Source organism: Herpailurus yagouaroundi, unplaced genomic scaffold (genome assembly GCF_014898765.1).
Source record: "Herpailurus yagouaroundi ecotype Mexico unplaced genomic scaffold, PumYag 205, whole genome shotgun sequence".
In the NCBI taxonomy this organism is placed as follows: Eukaryota; Metazoa; Chordata; class Mammalia; order Carnivora; family Felidae; genus Herpailurus; species Herpailurus yagouaroundi.
Genome location: NW_024412436.1, coordinates 14923416 through 14942061, shown reverse-complemented (window position 1 = coordinate 14942061; position 18646 = coordinate 14923416). Strand labels below are relative to the sequence as shown.

At 44.2% G+C, this 18646-nt stretch overlaps 1 protein-coding gene across 1 annotated transcript in view; it reads left to right on the top strand.

Annotated features, from left to right (window-relative positions):
* FBXO28 (F-box protein 28) overlaps positions 1-8332 on the top strand; it is a 74570-nt gene extending 66238 nt beyond the window's left edge. The window contains 3 exon segments of the mRNA XM_040451659.1: positions 1250-1445; positions 3702-4021; positions 4023-8332. Coding sequence (XP_040307593.1) covers positions 1250-1445; positions 3702-4021; positions 4023-4097 — 591 coding nt within the window. The 3' untranslated portion in view covers positions 4098-8332.
* The last annotated feature ends 10314 nt before the right edge of the window (positions 8333-18646 follow it).

Genomic DNA, 18646 nt, shown 5'->3' with positions numbered 1-18646 from the left:
TAATTTTTGGAAAGAGAATGTTCTTAATTTTACTGAAAACATGAATTATCCCACTCGACTAAAATAATCTGTATGTAGTAAAAGTTAGAAATGTTACCTTTTTTAATGTATCTTTATTCACTTATTTTTTTAAATTTTTTAATATTTATTTTTGAGAGAGAACGAGTGGGGGAGGGGCAGGGAGAAAGAAAGAGAATCTGAAGCAGGCTCCACACTGTCAGCACAGAGCCTGATGTAGGGCTCGAACTCACTTGTGAGATCATGACCTGAGCCGAAGTCAGATGCTTAACCGACTGAGCCCCTCAGGCACCCCCAGAGTTTACTTTCCCTAATGGAAGACTTGAGCAAATGGAAAGAGATATCTCGTGTTCACAATATATTTAAAAGCCCACATACACTAAAGAGAATATGGTACGAATGAGTTGACGGGTGTGATTTATCAGTTCGTTCTAGGGATGAAAGCTGAGGGTGGAAATGCAGGTTCAGCTATGGTTCCAGTAAGAGAATTGGGAGCCAGGGTGGTCGGAACGGTTTCTCCTCCGTGTTTGCCAGGCAATTCCCCATGAAGGGAGGAGTCTCTTGCTACCCTTTGGGATCGCGGGAAAAGTGGGGTCTGGGGACACCTCATTCCGGTCCACAGCCGGTCTTACAGAAACAGAACCCAGAGGATCGAGCCCCTGCCGACAGCGAGAGGAAAGGACTATGGGAGGCACTGGGGCCGGGGTGGGGGGTGGTCTGGGGCCAGAGCGAAGCAGCTCGTGCCCCACCCATGTGTCGCCCGGTTTCACTGCCGTCTCCTTCAGAACAGGAGCTGTATTTTATTCATGCTCGCTCGGCCCCAGCGCCTGATACGGAGGATCTGTAGAAACGTGCGAATGAAACGCGGGGAGTGTTAGAGCAAGCCCAGCCCTCTGGTCTCTGTGGGGACCGGAGGAGGGGCCGGCCCTTCTCTCCTTACTCAGCCATTGCCTTTTAAAAGCAAACTTGAGGGGCGCCTGGGTGGCGCAGTCGGTGAAGCGTCCGACTTCAGCCAGGTCACGATCTCGCGGTCCGTGAGTTCGAGCCCCGCGTCAGGCTCTGGGCTGAAGGCTCAGAGCCTGGAGCCTGTTTCCGATTCTGTGTCTCCCTCTCTCTCTGCCCCTCCCCCGTTCATGCTCTGTCTCTCTCTGTCCCAAAAATAAATAAACGTTGAAAAAAAAAAAAATTTAAAAGCAAACTTGAAAGTGCTAACGAGAACTCTTTACTTTAGGTGATCGACGAGATTTATCGTGTGTTGAGATACGTCAATTCTACCAGAGCCCCTCAGCGAGCTCACGAAGTACTTCAAGAGTTAAGGGATATTTCCTCCATGGCAATGGAGTACTTCGATGAAAAGATCGTCCCAATTCTAAAGAGGAAATTACCAGGATCAGACGTCTCTGGAAGACTCATGGGCTCTCCTCCAGGTATCTTTGTTTATTATATGTTCGGTTTAAAGTAACACACGGAGTTTTGTAACTCACTTTTTCCCCCCATTTAATCATATATCTTGACCTTTTCTGTGTGTAAATGTGTATCTGTAACATGATCATTAATGATAGATTGATTAGAGACCCTAACTTGTATAACTGATCCACTACCGTTAAGCACATTTGTCTCTAGTTTTCGGTATTTAAACTACACTTTGAAGAACAATCTCATGGCTAAATCTTTGTACATATCCATAGCTACTGACTCACAATACATTTGTTAGAATTTCTGGGTGAAGAGCTATAGATATAGGGAGTTTTTTGTTTTTTTTGTTTGTTTGTTTCTGACTAGTTAATATCCATTATGCTAAAACAGAATTAAACATACGAGGAAAAAAACCCCAAATTCTTCATGGAATATTCAGGTAATTATTTCAGTCCCCAGGCTGTCTGGCTGCTACTTTAAAAGACAAGGTGCATAAAGGTATTTTAAACACTGTCACTTCTTCTGTGGTAGCTATTTTGCAAAAGTACATCATAGCCTAGAGATTTGTGCCTTTATCTACTGAAAGACCAAATTGTTCAGAATATCTTCAACCCTTGCAAATACTTTAAATCAAGAAAACACTTTCAGTAAGACATTTTGTTTTGTTTGGATTAGTTAGCTCCCTGGAGTACTCAGTGGGGTAATCGAGTGGCTCTCTGTAATTTAATAATAAAGCCTACAGCATCTCAGCATTAATACGTCAGTTATTTATTGAGTACCTGTTATGCGCACAGCACTGTACTGTGTCCTGTGGAGACTAAAAGGAAGTGTAATACGTGGTGTCTGCTCTCGAGGATCTTACTATGTCCCCAGGTAAGATATATGCAGACTCAAAATGAAATTATAGCCGGCAAGAGAGATATTTTAAAGAAGTGTCCATTTAAATGCCAAACAATTAGGACAGACAGAATCTTAAGGAAGATAGAGTCATTGTTGACTGGTCTGATTGAGAGTTCACAAGAGGTAAGGATTGATTGAAGCCTCTATGTGGTTCGTGGAAATCAGATAAAGGTAAGCAGAGAGAGGAGGAGGAGGGATGTGTCAGTCGAGGAAAATATCCTGCTTATGTGTGTGTGCAGGAGAAAGTGAGATGAGTGCAGGGTATGAATAGATCCACCATTCTTGTAGAAAACAAGAGGTAACATTTTTTTAAAGGTAGATTATAATAGTGGGTTTTTTTTTTTTTAAGTTTATTTGTTTATTTTGAGAGAGAGCGACAGAGAGTGTGAGCGGGGATGGGGCCAAGAGAGAGGGAGAAAGAGACAGAAGGAGGGGCAGAGAGAGGGGAGAGAATCCTAGGCAGGCTCCTGTCAGTGTAGAACCCTATCTATGCTGGGCTCAAACTACTGAACTGAGATCATGACCTGAGCAGAAACCAAGAGTCACATGGTTAACAACTGAGCCATCCAGGTGCCCCTAGGATAGTGCTTTTTATGCCGATGTTACATTCTATTCCTAAAACAGAGTGATTCCAGATCCTTCCTGCATGTCAGAAATTCTTCATGATCATCACATGTGATGTAGCCCCCCTTTTTTAATGGCATCTCTGTTTGGCTGAAGTTGAAGCTTTTACATCTAAGTGCACAGAGGACTTACGAACATGATAGGCCTTGGGGCAGACGCCTGGGTGGTTCAGTCGGTTACGTGTCCGACTTCAGCTCAGGTCACGGTCTCATGGCTCATGAGTTCGAGCCCCCGTCAGGCTCTGTGCTGACAGCTCAGAGCCTGGAGCTTGCATCAGATTCTGTGTCTCCCTCTCTCTCTCTTCCTCCCCTGCTCACATTCTCTCTCTGTCTCTCAAAAATAAAGATTTTTAAAAAATGTTTTTAAAGAACATGATAGGCCTGTACTTCAAAGTCTAACGTTTGTATTTGCACGTGAGAAATAAGACAGAAAATAATCGTATTCTAATTTTACTACTTTTGTTTTCTTAGTAGGTCTTAAAAACGTTTTATAATACTTAGGACAGGTTTATGTCAGTAAGTGCCCTTCTCCACGTGCTGGCGGTACGCATCATGTGGCAGGAACAGGAGGATCAGAAGTCAGATTCCGGTATTGTTAACGCAGTAAACCGAGTGGGCTTTCAAGAGGCGATAGCGGGAGTCCTGCTACAATGATACCCCGCTTCAAAATAAGCTTCGTTACTGAAGTGTTGCCAGGAGTGAGACGTTTGAAGTGATTGACCGCTTGAAACTCTCCCTCCACAGTTCCGGGACCTTCTGCGGCCCTCACGACCATGCAGCTCTTCTCCAAGCAAAACCCGTCGCGACAGGAGGTCACCAAGCTCCAGCAGCAGGTGAAGACCAACGGCGCGGGGGTGACTGTGCTCAGGCGGGAGGTGTCGGAGCTGCGCACTAAAGTGCAGGAGCAGCAGAAGCAGCTTCAGGACCAGGACCAGAAGCTGCTGGAACAGACGCAGATCATCGGCGAGCAGAGCGCGCGGCTGGCCGAGCTGGAGCACAAGCTGCGGGAGGTCATGGAGAGCGCCGTCGGGGACGCTGCGGCGTCGGGGCACGGCGAGGAGGCCCCCCCGGAAGCGGAAAAAGGCAGCGGAGGCCACGGACTCTCTTAGGAAATCTAAGCGGCTCCGGAACCGGAAGTGAGGCGGGGCGTGCCTGGAGCTGCAGAGGGGGACCAGGCCCGGTAGCGTTGGCGTGACGATGGTGGCGGGAACGGTGACGCGGACCCGGATGCCCAGTCGCTTCTCGGGCTTTCGGGACACACCTTCCGCTGGAACCCTCCGGGCTGGGACGCCGCGTCCCCGCCTCCTGGTGGGACCCACGCACAGATTCTTTTTACTTTGCAATAGATTTGTACTAACCAGACCTGCTCTATCATGTCGAGGAGTTCACTTTTTTCTGTGCGGATGGTGTTTAAAGTCGGTTTGTTTGTCCTGCGTATATGCACATTACAGAAGGACCTGAAACAAAGTCTGGACAGACTAGAAGTTAAGTCAAATACAGAAAACGTCCTGTTTCACTTGAAAGAAGAGACCTACTTTTTAAATGGACAGTATCTTGTTTAAAAAAAAAAAAAAGCTGACCTTTTGTTATAAGTGACCTTTGTCTGGAATGTCTGAAAAGTAGTAAATGCTTTTTGGTATTGAAGTAATGGGTAACTAAGACGGACTTCCATAGCGTTGACTGTAGAAGGGGCCTCTACAGTATTGACTATCTATTTTTATAAACTACTGGCAAGGGACTTCTCCAGTTGTTAGATACACGTTTTCAGTTCTCTTTGGGGGCCATGTCCTACATTTGCATGGATGGATGCATGCATCGCCTAGTCAGCTCACTTAAACAGCTCTTGCACTGGTATTGATCTGGAACCTCTGTACTTCTCCACTTTTTAGAGCCGCAGCGGTTTCTTTCAGCGCTTCACGCCCTCCATCCCGGCAGCTCGCCTCTAGGGAGGAATCTGTTAGTCCATTTGCCCTCCGGTCTTACAGGAACGAGAGGGCTCTGAAGCCCATCGCTTTGTCTGTTCTCTGTAGGGTTCAGGTACACTGGCCGAGGCAGAAGCCCAAACTCCCAAGACTCTATTGATGTCGGACTCTGGTGACTACAGGTATCCCTTACTCACCACCGTGTGTGCTCACGGAGCCGTGTGGCGATCACCACGGCGGTGAGTAGGGGACCTAGCTGTGGGATGCAGTTTTGCCATTGAAAGGAAGCTCATTGAAGAAAATCGTACAGCGAGAAAGCATTTTGATCATTTCGTTTCTGGGGGATGACCCGAGGGAAGCTTCTAAATATTAATTTCAAGCTTTCCTTATCCTACAACTTTAAACAAAAGCTTTAATTTTCGTTTGCACTCCTGTTTTGAGCGTGTAACTGGAAAAGCATGTCTTGCACTGTTCACCCTTCTAAGCGGTCACTTTAACAACCTCCAAATTGTGTGCGGTGGTTATTTCCCCCAGTTGTATATTTTTGAGACATTTCACCTCTTACTGTCCTAGATTTATTTTAATGTACTAAATTATGTAGTTATTATTTGACTGGTGAGTTCTTTTAAACAACTGTTGCCGTGGGCTTCAGTTATTTAAGTTTAGGTGTAATCTAGAAAACTGTCCCTTTCCAGGTGGGAGTCTGACACCTGCATAAAACCTAAGGATTTGGTAAGTCCCTTAGTTGAATAAAAGCACAAGGTTACCACCCTTTTTATCCGTCCAACACGACATGGTTATGCATCCTTTAACCTCACCAAATGGAACTTTTTCTTATCCATTTTTAATATTGTCCTTACAGAATACTGTCCTTAGATTTTGGTCCATTCTATGTCTGACTTGGAAACTCCATTGACAATGTTGTGTGTTTGCAATGAAACACCATAACATCCAAGTGTTACATGGTTTGTTGGGAAGGTAATTTTAAAATAAAACAATTTCCAAAAAACATTTGTCAGCCAAGGTCATCCATAAAAGTCCCCGTCTGGAACTCATTTTCTCAGCAGGTCTCGTTTTTGTAATCCTAGGATTTAGCCATATTGTCCTAACTTTGGAGCAGGCCCACCGGATACTCCATGGCCTTTACTAGTCTGCTTTCCTGGTGATAGGAAGACTCTTTAAAGTAACATGTTTACAGGTTTACAAAGTCGGATCCTGATGCATCAAAGGATAGAACCTCAGATGATCAACAGTTGTTAATTGTTTCAACTTTTCCAGGTTCCTTTGTAAACCACATCTAGATACCCTAAATGTATGTGTAGTCTTCCATTAGTTAACATGAGTGTGTGGCTTCCATAACAGGCATTCACACTATCAGAAGGTAGATTTTTCTGTTTCAAAATCCACATTTCCAGAGGACACGCTTGTAACCACGTGTCACGAGGTCAGTGCCCGTAGCGGTGGGGGATGAAGTACAACACATTCATCAGCGGTTTGTTTAAGGCTTAAATCTGGCCGAAGATCTCTCGCCGAAAAGCATGTTAGGATAGCGCCTTGACCAATTTGATGGCTGTTGTACTTGCTTTTGGGTAGCAGTATTTAAGGTTCAGCAGATGACGAATTATTGGCATCAGCTAAAACTGCCACGTGGCGGCAGGAAAGGTGTAGATGATCCTCCCGCGCTCGAGCTGCCTCGCCCCGTGTCAGACGGCAGGCGCTTCGGTGCTGCGTGTGAGTTGTGTTGTCCTGGGACCACACTTCACGAATCACCCTCGGCTGCTTTTCAGGGGAGGCTTCTCTATCGTAATGGGTCGCGCCCACTTGTAAACTGGGTAAGGTGAGCGCCATAGACATAGACACGTGTGGAAAGGCGTAAGAAGGCAATGACGGGGACTTGCCCCTGCCTCACCCTAACGGAGCCATAATCTGAAAGATGGATTATTTCAGAACCCAAGGTTACAGAACCTGCTGCTTTTCAGTTCCTCTTTTATGTTCAGAGCCTGGAAATAATGAGGCAAACACAGATGTGGTCAGAGTAATTAATCACACTGTTGTAAAAACTGTTGGGTGCCATCTGGTCTAAAGCCACTGGTTTTGGAAGCAGCTTTTTTTTTTTTTTTTTTTTTTTTTTTTTTTTTTGGGTAAAACGTGTTTTTTGGAGTACTGAACTTTACAGGGGCTTGCCTTAATCTCTAGTAGTTTCAAGATGTATGCGCTGTTATTCTACTTATTAAAATGTTAAAATGTTCTATGTAGCCCCGAAGGTGGGTAAAACAGTATCAGTAATGCCTAAATAAATAAGCTAAAGGTGTCACTACAGCTGAATTTTTTTTAGAAGAAATGGACACATGAGCATAGGTTATGTGTAATAAACAAAAATTATGGCACCTGAAGATTGCACTATTTTATGCATTATTTTATATGCCACGTCATAGCCCGCACTTTAATCTCCAAAGAAACGATGTATGATGTCCCAGTTGTTCCTTATTACTAATAACCTTTTTCCTAAGACAGGGCACTTAACTCTATTTTCCTGAAATAGTTTCTTGGAGGTGGATTCTTTTCTTGAGTTCTCTATTTCCTTAGCCATAATATTTTCTAGGATCTAGGAACTCCCTATCTTGTCTATTTCCAACAGTATATAATTTTAATTTAATGTGATGTAAAATCTCATACTTGGTGATCAGCACACTCTTATGTCCTGCCCTAGCAGTGAGTACCCATTTGTTAGTATTTACCAAACCCTCTAAAAATACCACGCGAGTACGATTTGAAGCCAAGAATAAAGGCATTCTGAAAGGAGCGTCCTCTATGATGCAGTCTCTTGGAAATGACTATTTCTAATCTATAATATAAAGTCCCAATTCGATAATGCCATCCAAGTTCTTGAGATCAGAGTCCCTTTAGCCCGTGAAAGGTTAATTAGTAGGTTAAGACTCCTCTGAAATAACAAACATCTGTAGCCTGCCGTCTGAGGTCGAATCTTTTCAAAAAATACTAACATAAAAAATGAAACTAGCAATTAGTTGACTGCTGCTTACCGTTTTATTTTTAATAGCAGTCCATTGTATTCGTGGTAAGTACGATAGGCTTAAGTAATGTCGGCCTTTTCCAGCTTCCTAAGAATCTGTTAAATTCCTAAAATTCAAAAGTTAAATCCAAATTTTTCCTCTTGTGTCTGAAGAGAATGATGAGATTTACACGCTTACTGGTGATTTATTAGGTCCACTGCCAAAGTGTGTGGTCCATATTCAAAGCTATTACCAAAAGTTGAGAAGTGTTTAAAATTCCTTTATGTGGTACCATGTCTGTTTACTTATGCTCATGAGCAACAATAAATTACTAGTTTACCTTCTGGAATTTTAATTGTTATAACCGAATTCAATTATTGGAAGTGAAAAGCACCTCCCGGTCACACAACAGGGTACGTAAATAAATGTGTTGTAACCAGTGCTACTTGTTTTCTTTGTATTTCATGCACAAAAGGTTGTGGAGCTCTGCTTCCAACAAGCTATATTCCTAGCTATCGCGTCCAGAAGGACTGCTGTGTGTATGTTTTCCGTATGTGCCTACAGGCTTCACAACTGCCTTTGAAAGCAGGGTTTACTCTAGCTGCAGAAGCTAAACACAGGGTAGGCAGCATATCTCCGGGATCATACGAGCAAGTGCCTGAGTGGGATTTGAACACAGACCTGCCTGCCTCCAAAGCTCAGATACTTCCTGCTACACTCTACTACATTCTGAAGCAGCTGGGAGCTTTGAGACTCTAGATTATGTTAACTCTTAAGTTTAATAATAAGTATATATAGATGAACATTCTATACAGCTACTAGAAGCAGCCAGTGGCAAAATCACTAATGTTAAGAGTAACCTACGGAACTTACTATCTCAAAACAGCTGGGCTTGGAGAAGACAACTTTTGTCCTAAAGTTTTTTGGTAATGGGTTCACCCTAGATATACAGGCGAAACATTTTTAAGGCTTCTAGAACCTCTAGTCCTAAGAGGCAGTCCTAACAGTAGATGGGGTCTGAGGCCACTAACAAGTCCCTAGTTGCCTTACTATATGTTGCCAAACAATTCGAAAGAGTGATCACCACCAGTTCATTTGGCCTGCCAGGGAAGAATATTCGTCCTCTTTTCAAAACTCCCTCCAGCTCTAAAACTACTCAGAATTTCAATGAAATGAACGTATACAAGTCACTTTCACAAATTGGATTTCATGAAAATTTAAAAGTTTTGTGCATCAAAAGACCCTGTCGACAGAATTAAAAGACAATCCACAAAATGGGACAAAATACTTGCAAGTCATAAGTGGTTAATATCCACAATATATAAAGAAATCCTAAACCCCAGTGATAAAAAACAAAATTAAAACCATGTAAGGACTTGAATAGGCATGTCTCCAAAGAATATGTACAAATGGCCAAGAAGCACATGGAAAGATGCTTATCGCCACCCATTAGGGAAATGCAAATCAAAACAATGAGATACCACCTCACATCCGCTATGATGGTTACTATATTTAAAAAACAAAAATCTGGGGCACCTGGGGGGCTCAGTCGGTTGAGCGTCCGACTTGGCTCAGGTCATGATCTCAGGGTTCATGGGTTCGAGCCCTGCGTTGGGCTCTGTGCTGACAGCTTGGAGCCTGGAGCCTGCTTGGGATTCTGTGTCTTCCTCCATCTCTGCCCCTCCCCCACTCATTCTCTCTGGCTCTCTCTCTCAAAAATAAACATAAAAAAAAAAATAAATGAAGGATGTCTGGGTGGCTCAGTCAATTAAGTGTCTGACTTCAGCTCAGGACATGATCTCACTGCTGGTGGGTTCGAGTCCCACATTGGCCTCTGTGCTGGCAGCTCAGGCTGGAGCTGGCTTCGGATTCTTTGTTCCCCTCTTTCTCTGCCCCTTCCCCCCCATTTCTCTCAAAAACAAACATTTAAAAAATTAAAACCAAAGTATTGGCAAGGATGTAGAGAACTTGGAACTATCCTGTTTTGTTGGCAATAATGTAAAATGATACAGCTGCTGTGGAAAACAGTGTGGTGAACCTGCAAAAAAATAAAAAATAGGAACTTCTGGATTGGTGAACACGTGGAGATGCGGAGAGGGTCATGTCCCTGGAGGGGGCACAGAATTCCAAGCCCTTTACCCATACCTCACCCTGTGCATCAATTCCATCTGGCTCTTGGTTCATATCCTTTGTCACATCCTTTAATAAGTTGGCAAACATTAAAAAATTAAAAATAGAATTACCACGTGATCCAGCAATTCCAGTTCTGGGCATATAAAAGAATCGGAAAGCAGGGGCTTGGAAAGATATTAGCACACCATGTTCATGGAAGCAATTCACAATAGCAAAAATGTGGAAGCAACCCAAGTGCCCACTGACGGATGCATAAGCAAAACATGGTGTATGCACACAATGGAATACTATTCAGCCTTCAAAAGGAAGGAGACTCTGACACCGGCTGCAACACGGATGAACCTTGAGGACATCATGCTGAGTGAAATAGCCAGTGACATAGGACAAATGCTGTGATTCCACTTATATAAGGTACTTGGATGAGTCAAAATCAGACACAGAAAATAGAACTTGGGGAGGGAGTTTCAGTTTTGCAAGATGGAAAGAAACAGTTCTGAAGTTGGCAGGTGCTGATGGTTGCACAACACGAATGGACTTACTATCACTGAACTGTACACATAAACCATGGTTAAGGTAGTAAATTTATGTTGTGTGTATTTTACCACAGTAAAAAAAATAAAATGTTGGGAATAAAAAAAGCATTGACAGCTACAGATCTCCCTCTAAGTACTGAGTTGCTGCGCCTCATCACGTTTGGTGTTCTGTGTCTTAATTTTCATTCAAAGTTTTTTTTCTAATTCTCCTTGCGACTGTGTCTTTGACCCATGGGTTATTTAGGACTGTGTTGTTTAATTCCCACATATATGTGAATTTCCCAAATTTCTTTCTATTTTGACTTTCATTCCATTGCTCAGAAACATTGTATCATTGCAATCCTTTTTACTTTTCAAAGCTTAGTTTATGACCTAAGATGTGGTGTATCCAAGAGGATGTTCCATGTCCATCTGAAAAGAATACATATTCTGCTATTTTTGTATAGAGTGCTCTACAGATACTTTTTAGGTCTAGTGGGTTCATGGAGTTTTCAAGTCTTCTATTCCCGTGTGGATCACATCTAGCTGTTCTCTCCATTATTCAAGTCTCCAGCTATTACTGTTGAACTACTTGTCCCCTCACTTCTATCAGTTTTGCTAGCATTATAAAATGTCCTTTATGTTTCAAGTCTGTTATGTCTGATATTTGCAAAACCACTCCAGCTTTCTTATGGTTGCTGTTTGCATGATATGTCTTTTCCCATTATTTTATTTTCAAGTTATTTGTATCTCTGAATCAGAAGTGTGTCTCTTGTAGTCACTATATACAGATAGTCCCCAACTTAAGATGGTTCGGCTAATGATTTTTCAATGTTATGATGGTGTGAAAGCAATATGCATTCGGTAGTACTTTGAATTTTGAATTTTTATTTTTTTATTTACTTTTTAAGTTTATTTTGAGAGATACAGAGACAGAGTGAGTGGGGGAGGGGTAGAAAGAGAGGGAGAGAGAGAATCCCATGCAGGCTCCACAAGTCAGCACAATAGCTGTCAGCACAACCGGACGTGGTACTCAAATCCATGAAACTGTGAGATCGTGACCTGAGCCAAAACTGAGAGTCAGACGTTTAACCAACTCAGCCACCCGGGCGCCCCTTGAATTTTTATTTTTTCCTGTGTGAGGCAACACTGGTGATGCTTGGAGGCAGCAGTAAGCCACAGCATCCAGGCAGCCATGTGCTCATGAGGGTAAACGACTGATACACTTAAGCATCCTGCTTTTCACTTTCAGTACAGTATATTCGATAAGTTATGTGAGATATTCAACACTTTATTATAAAATAGGTTTTGTGTTAGGTGGTTTTGCCCAACTGTAGGCCAGTGTAAGTGTTCTGAGCACATTTTTTTTTAAATTTTTTTTTCAACGTTTATTTATTTTTGGGACAGAGACAGAGCATGAACGGGGGAGGGGCAGAGAGAGAGGGAGACACAGAATCAGAAACAGGCTCCAGGCTCTGAGCCATCAGCCCAGAGCCTGACGCGGGGCTCGAACTCACAGGCCGCGAGATCGTGACCTGGCTGAAGTCGGACGCTTAACCGACTGCGCCACCCAGGCGCCCCATTCTGAGCACATTTAAAGTATGCAGAGCTAAGCTATGATGTTCTGTAGGTTAGGTGTAACCTACAAAAATGTATTTTGACTTAGAGTTCATATTTTTAACTTACGTGGGTTTATCAGGACACAACCCTATTGAAAGTCAAGGAAGATCTGTGGCTGGAGCTTATTTTTTTATCTAGTCTGTCAATCTCTGCCTTTTGATTTGATTCTTTAATACATTCACACTTAATGTTATTACTGAGATAGCCAGATTTATCTTTGCTATTTTTACTTTTTGTTTCTTATATGTCTCATGTCTTTCCCCCCCTCTATTCCTCCTCACCACTTTCTTTTGTATGTAGTGAATATTTTCTTGTGTAAAATTTTAATTCCTTTAATGATTTTTTTTTCACTACATGTTTTGGTTATGTTCATGGTGGTTGTTCTAGGGCTTACCATATACAACTTACTTATCAGAATATTTCAAGTTTACCGTAACCTAATTCCAGTGACATGTAAATGTTACTCCTATATAGTTCCATTTCTTTTTCCTCCACTTTGTGCTATTATTGTTAAGCATATTACATCTGTGTATGTTACAGGTCCCAAATACACCATTATAGTTGCTAGTTTATATGATTTTATGCCTCAGAAAGAAACTGAGAGGAGAGAAACTGTATATAGAGTTTGTTATACTAGGCTTCTTACTTACATTTTCATTTCTCTTCATTGGTTTCTGTGGATTTGAGTTACCATCTGGTGTCATTTCCTTGATCCCAGGGAGCTTTCCTCCCATCACACCTTTTGTGCTGTTGTTGTTAAATATTTTCTATTTCTATATGCTATAGGGCCGACAATACAATGACATACATATTGCTTTATAGGATTGCCTTTTAAAAACATTTTTATTTTACTTTTTTAAAGTTTATTTATTCATTTTGAGAGAGAGAGAAAGAGAGAGCAAGCATGCAGGTGGGGGAGGAGCAAAGAGAAGGAGAGAGAATCCCAAGTACACACTGTTAGTGTGGATCCTGATGTGGGGCTAGAACTCATGGACCGTGAGATCGAGACCTGAGCCAAAACCAAGGGCCAGACGCTTAACCAACTGAGCCGCCCAGGTGCTCCTACACAACTGCTTTTTAAGTCAGTTAAGAGAAGAAAGTAGAAGAAAAAAAGTGTTTATGCCGTCTTTTATATTACTTAGCTTTTCTGATGCTCTTTATTTTTTCACGTGGACTCAAGTTACATTCTGGGGTCACTTACTCTCAGCCTGAAGAACTTCCTTTAGTATTTCTCATCAAGTGACTCTTTGAGCAACAAATTCTCTCAGTTTGTGTTTACCTGGAAATGTATTTTACCTTCATATTGGAAAGATAGTTTCGCCAGATGTAAGATTCTTAGTTGCCAGGGTGTTTTCCCCCAGTACTTTGAATATGCCATCCCACTGCCTTCTGGTCTCCACTGTTTCTGATGAAGAGTCAGCTGTTAATGCTGTGGAGTCTCCTTGAATGTATTGAGCCACTTCTCTCTTGCTCTTTCCAGATTTTCTCCTTGTCCTTGGGCATTTACCGTGATGTGTCTGGGTGTTGATCTCCTGTTTTGTCCATTGAGCTCGTGAGCTTGGAGTCCATTGTGCTTCTTGGATGTAATAATGTTTTTCATCAAATTTGTGTAGTTTTCAACTATTCTTTATTTGAAAAATTTTCCTACATTCCCATTACATGTGTATAGATTATCTTGATGTTGTTGTCTCACACTTCTCTTAAGTCTCTATTCTTTATGTATATGTGTGTGTTAAAATGTACATAATTTACCATTTAACCATCTTTAAGTGTATAATTAAGTGGCATTGAGTATATTCACAATGTGGTACAACCATCGCCACTATCCATTTCCAGAACTTTTTTTTTTATCACCCCAAACAGAAACTCTGAATCCATTAAATGATAGTTCCCCTTTCCCTTCTTCCTCTAGCCTTTGTTAATGTCTATTATTTTTTCTTTGTCTATGTCTGGCCAACTTTTATACTTTAACCACAGCAGCTCCCTTTTTATCAGGCTTTCGAGAAGTTGGGGGGGGGCGGGGTTGGGAGCAACTATTTAGCTTAAATATATCATTTGAAGAAAATTACTGCCTGGGGAAAAAATAGAAAAATATAAGCCAGGTGGGGATGAAAATGGTGATGAATTTCATTCAAAAGGATTTTTTGAGTAACTCTGTGGTTGGAAATTGTCCAAACTGAAATTTGATATTCAGAACCTGATAGGACAAAGAAGACATACATTCATGCCGATAGGCACATGAAAAGATGTTCAACAGGGGCACCTGGGTGCCTCAGAAGGTTAAGCGTCCAACTCTTGGTTTCAGCTCAGGTCACGGTTTGTGGGTTCGAGCCCCACATCGGGCTCTGTGCTGACAGTGTGGAGCCTGCTTGGGATTCTCTCTCTCCCTCTCTCCCTGCCCCACCCACACGGTCTCTGTGTCTCTCAAAATAAATAAACAAAGAAAGAAATAAATAAAACCAAACACACACACACACATACACACACACACACACACACACAAAGATGCTCAACATCACTCACCATCAGCAAAATGCAAATCAAATCTACAATGGAATAACACCTTACACCTGTCAGAATGGCTATCATTAAAAAAGCCGTTTTCTTGTTTTATTTTGATACTTTTGCAAAAGCATTCCTGCAAAATGCTTCATCTTCAAAGAGATTCATGGAAAGGACTCTGAAAAGTACAAGTTTCTGATAACTTTAAAATCATAAAACTGGGGCGCCTGCGTGGCTCTTTCAGTTAAGCATCCGACTTCGGCTCAGGTCATGATCTCACGGTCCGTGGGTTCGAGCCCCGCATCGGACTCTGTGCTGACAGCTCAGAGCCTGGAGCCTGCTTCGAATTCTGTGTCTTCTTCTCTCTCTGCCCCTCCCCTGCTCATGCTGTGTCTCTGTCTCAAAAATAAATAAAACATTAAAAAAAAAAAATAAAAGCCTCTGAGGCCAGGAAGCCAAGCCGAGGATTTTCATCACATGTTACCTGCAATACTTACAGTTTGGGTGAATTCCTGTCTTCTTGAGACCCCCCCCCCAAAATGCCGAGGTTCCTGGTTCTACCAGGAAGTGACATTCCTAACTTACCTGGTAAGGCTGCCAAGAACCCTATGAACAAGGCTCCAGACCGACTTATCCAAGCAGTTCCTGAAAGCTGTGTGGTCATATCTGAGTTTATGCACCTCTCGCTCAAATATGACATTCCAGTCAAACCCTTGGTAAATAGCCAGTGTTTCCAGTTGTTTCCTGTTACGAAGAGAACAGATTCTTACTGAGCTTATGCAAATAATGAACTATATGGCATATGAAATGAACACTCAAGGGTTTCTGAATTCTGGAGGCATCAGGTATGGAGAAAAGGTAAATATTTCATCTTTATTTACAAAGGTATACTTTACCAAATTGCTGTTAATTCACAAATAGTTTAAGAGAATACATTTCCCTTAAGTCTAGAAAAACAAAACATTAAGGAAGCAGCAGTGTTTAAAACAAAAAGTCACAGGAAAATTACAATTATCTCCATGAGTTTATTCAATCCAATATAATTAGTTCTTGTTCTGCTTGAATCTAGTTTTTCTCTTCTGGAAATTTGTACCCAGTTTAGTTTTGTGATTTTATTTAAAAAACAATTTTTTTTAATGTTTATTTATTTTTGAGACAGAGACAGAGCATGAACGGGGGAGGGTCACAGAGAGAAGGAGACACAGAATCGGAAACAGGCTCCAGGCTCTGAGCTGTCAGCACAGAGCCCGACGCGGGGCTCGAACTCACAGACCGTGAGATCATGACCTGAGCCGAAGTCGGACGCTTAACCGACTGAGCCCCCCAGGCGCCCCCTCTCAGAGGCTTTTAAAAGTTCAGTCTGAGACCCCTTATGAGAAGTTCAAGCTTTATTTTTTTTTCAACGTTTTTATTTATTTTTGGGACAGAGAGAGACAGAGCATGAACGGGGGAGGGGCAGAGAGAGAGGGAGACACAGAATCAGAAACAGGCTCCAGGCTCTGAGCCATCAGCCCAGAGCCCGACGCGGGGCTCGAACTCACAGACCGCGAGATCGTGACCTGGCTGAAGTCGGACGCTTAACCGACTGCACCACCCAGGCGCCCCTAGAAGTTCAAGCTTTAAAAAGAGTTTATATGGCTCAGCCTTAGCGCCATCTTCTTGGAAAACTCTGTGCCATGAAGGCTAAGTGGAGGAAGCAGCAAATGCACAGGCTGAAGTGTAAGAGAAGAAGGATGAGGCAGAGGTCCACATAGACCAGTAGTGTGTGCACCCAGAAAGAAGGAAAGCCAGAGGCCAGAGACACTGCTACCAGCGGTTGGACTGCAAGCCTCCTTTCCGGAGCTTGATTCAATGGATCTAGAACATCCATCACCATCTGATCGCAACCACCACCTTTGAGAGATTCCCTGGGCCTGTGACTTAAAGCACTAATTGTGTTTTCGTTTGTGGCTGAACGCGACACGTGTATGATAAACCATCTCTTCTGCTGCCTTAGCTGAAGGAGAATAAATAAAAGAGTTTATATGGTCAATTGCTATTCTTGATGCTCTACGTAGATAATCAGACCAAATTTCATAAAAAAAAAAACAAACCCATTTGTTTACTGCGGTTCTCTTGGTAGGAAAAAAAAAGCGGGGGTGATTCTAGACAGGAAAACTATGTTTGCACCTGTGTAGACATTAGATTCTAGTCTTGCTGTCGTAGAGGATGTGTTATATGCCCGTAAACTGGACCGGTTCCTGAATGTTTCCAGCTCAGATATCTGGCTGTGACTGTCCGAATTAATGTTTCCAATTCTCTCCCACCCTTCTGATTTGCGATCATTAGGGACAAAGACTGCGCTTGAACCTCCTCGTAAGGGACTAAACCGGTCCTCAGCCACACTGCAGGGACCTGAACCTTGGGTGCACATCCCACCGCAAAAGAAGGCTCCACCTGCCGTCTGGTCCTGTGCAGACACTGGAGACCTCCGAAACAAACCGGCAAGAAGGGAAGCCGCTGACGTCATCGATGGAGACTGCTTCCTCCCCAGATGCCAGATCAAGACGTCATACTTAAAACATAAAACCCTCTCTCGTCTCTCTTGTCCTTTATTCTGGCATGGCCCGGAAAGGTAACACCTACGTCTGTGTCTCCCAGGCCATTGCGCAGTGGGGCGACCTTTCAGACTGCTGGCTTTGCCATCGAAAACTCCAGTCTGTCCACGATGCTAGAGATAGCGGGTCCTCCCCGTGACCAATTTCTCTTCTATTTCCAACGCATCCCCCCTCCCTCTTAGAACTCACTCGTAGAGTCTGATCTTCATGGCCACGGCACCCGGCGCCTTGCTTTTACCTTTCTCCAATGATAACCGCACTCGCCCAGTTAGACACAAACACCTACGCGAGTCACAGCACATTCGCACCCCCACGTTCTCTTGATTATCTAAACCAGATCTTACCAGTGGCAGGCATCTCTGCAAGGACAGAGTTGATTCCGATGGCAGGACAGGCCTTGATCGTATCTTGGTCGCACAAGGGGGCGTCCGTGCTGCGGCCACCACCCCAGTAGTAACGTTTCTGCTGAAGCCGAAACTCAGCCTCCTGAGATCACCGAACGAGCCACTTCCCGTAGAAAGGTCACCCCCTCAACACGGTCTTTCTCCGGCTCGATTGCGGCTGGTTCGGGTCTCGGGGGCCGTGGCTCTGAAGCGCACTCCAGACGCCGGGGCCACCCTGAGCAGGACCACCGCGGTCTCGCCGGCCGGCTGGACTCTCTCAGAAGCTGCGGAGGCCTGTTCGCAGCGCCGACCACCGGGCGCATCGGCCCCTCGCGACTGGAACGCCAGGAGAGGAGCGGAGACGAGGAGCCACTTAAAAGGCGTGGGCCTCAAGTCGCGACCGCGGGGCGTCAGCACACGCCGCCGGGCCTGCAGAGCGCAAGCGGGGGTGGCGCCCGGGCCTCACATTTCTGGCGTCCTGAGGCAGGCCGAGGGGCGGGTCAGAAGGGGGGCGGTTGTTCGGAAGGAGACAAGGCCCCAAACGGACTCACTCGGGCCGAGTCCCAGTCGGCAAACCAAGACATAACACCCAACCCAACCGCGGTCTCGGCCTCTCCCAAAAGGTGACCTTCAGCCCGTCGGCCTGGGACCCCCATCCCCACCAGCCAGGGGACCTCTTGACACGGGGAGGGGACCATCTGACACGGGGAGGGGACCGTCAGCCGTCGGGTTGGAACCCCCGGTCCCCACCAGCCAGGGGACCTCCTGACACGGGGAGGGGACCATCTGACACGGGGAGAGGACCATCTGACACGGGGAGGGGACCGTCAGCCGTCGGCTTGGAACCCCCGGTCCCCACCAGCCAGGGGACCTCTTGACACGGGGAGGGGACCATCTGACACGGGGAGTGGACCATCAGCCGTCGGCTTGGAACCCCCGGTCCCCACCACCCAGGGAACCTCCTGACACGGGGAGGGGACCATCTGACACGGGGAGGGGACCGTCAGCC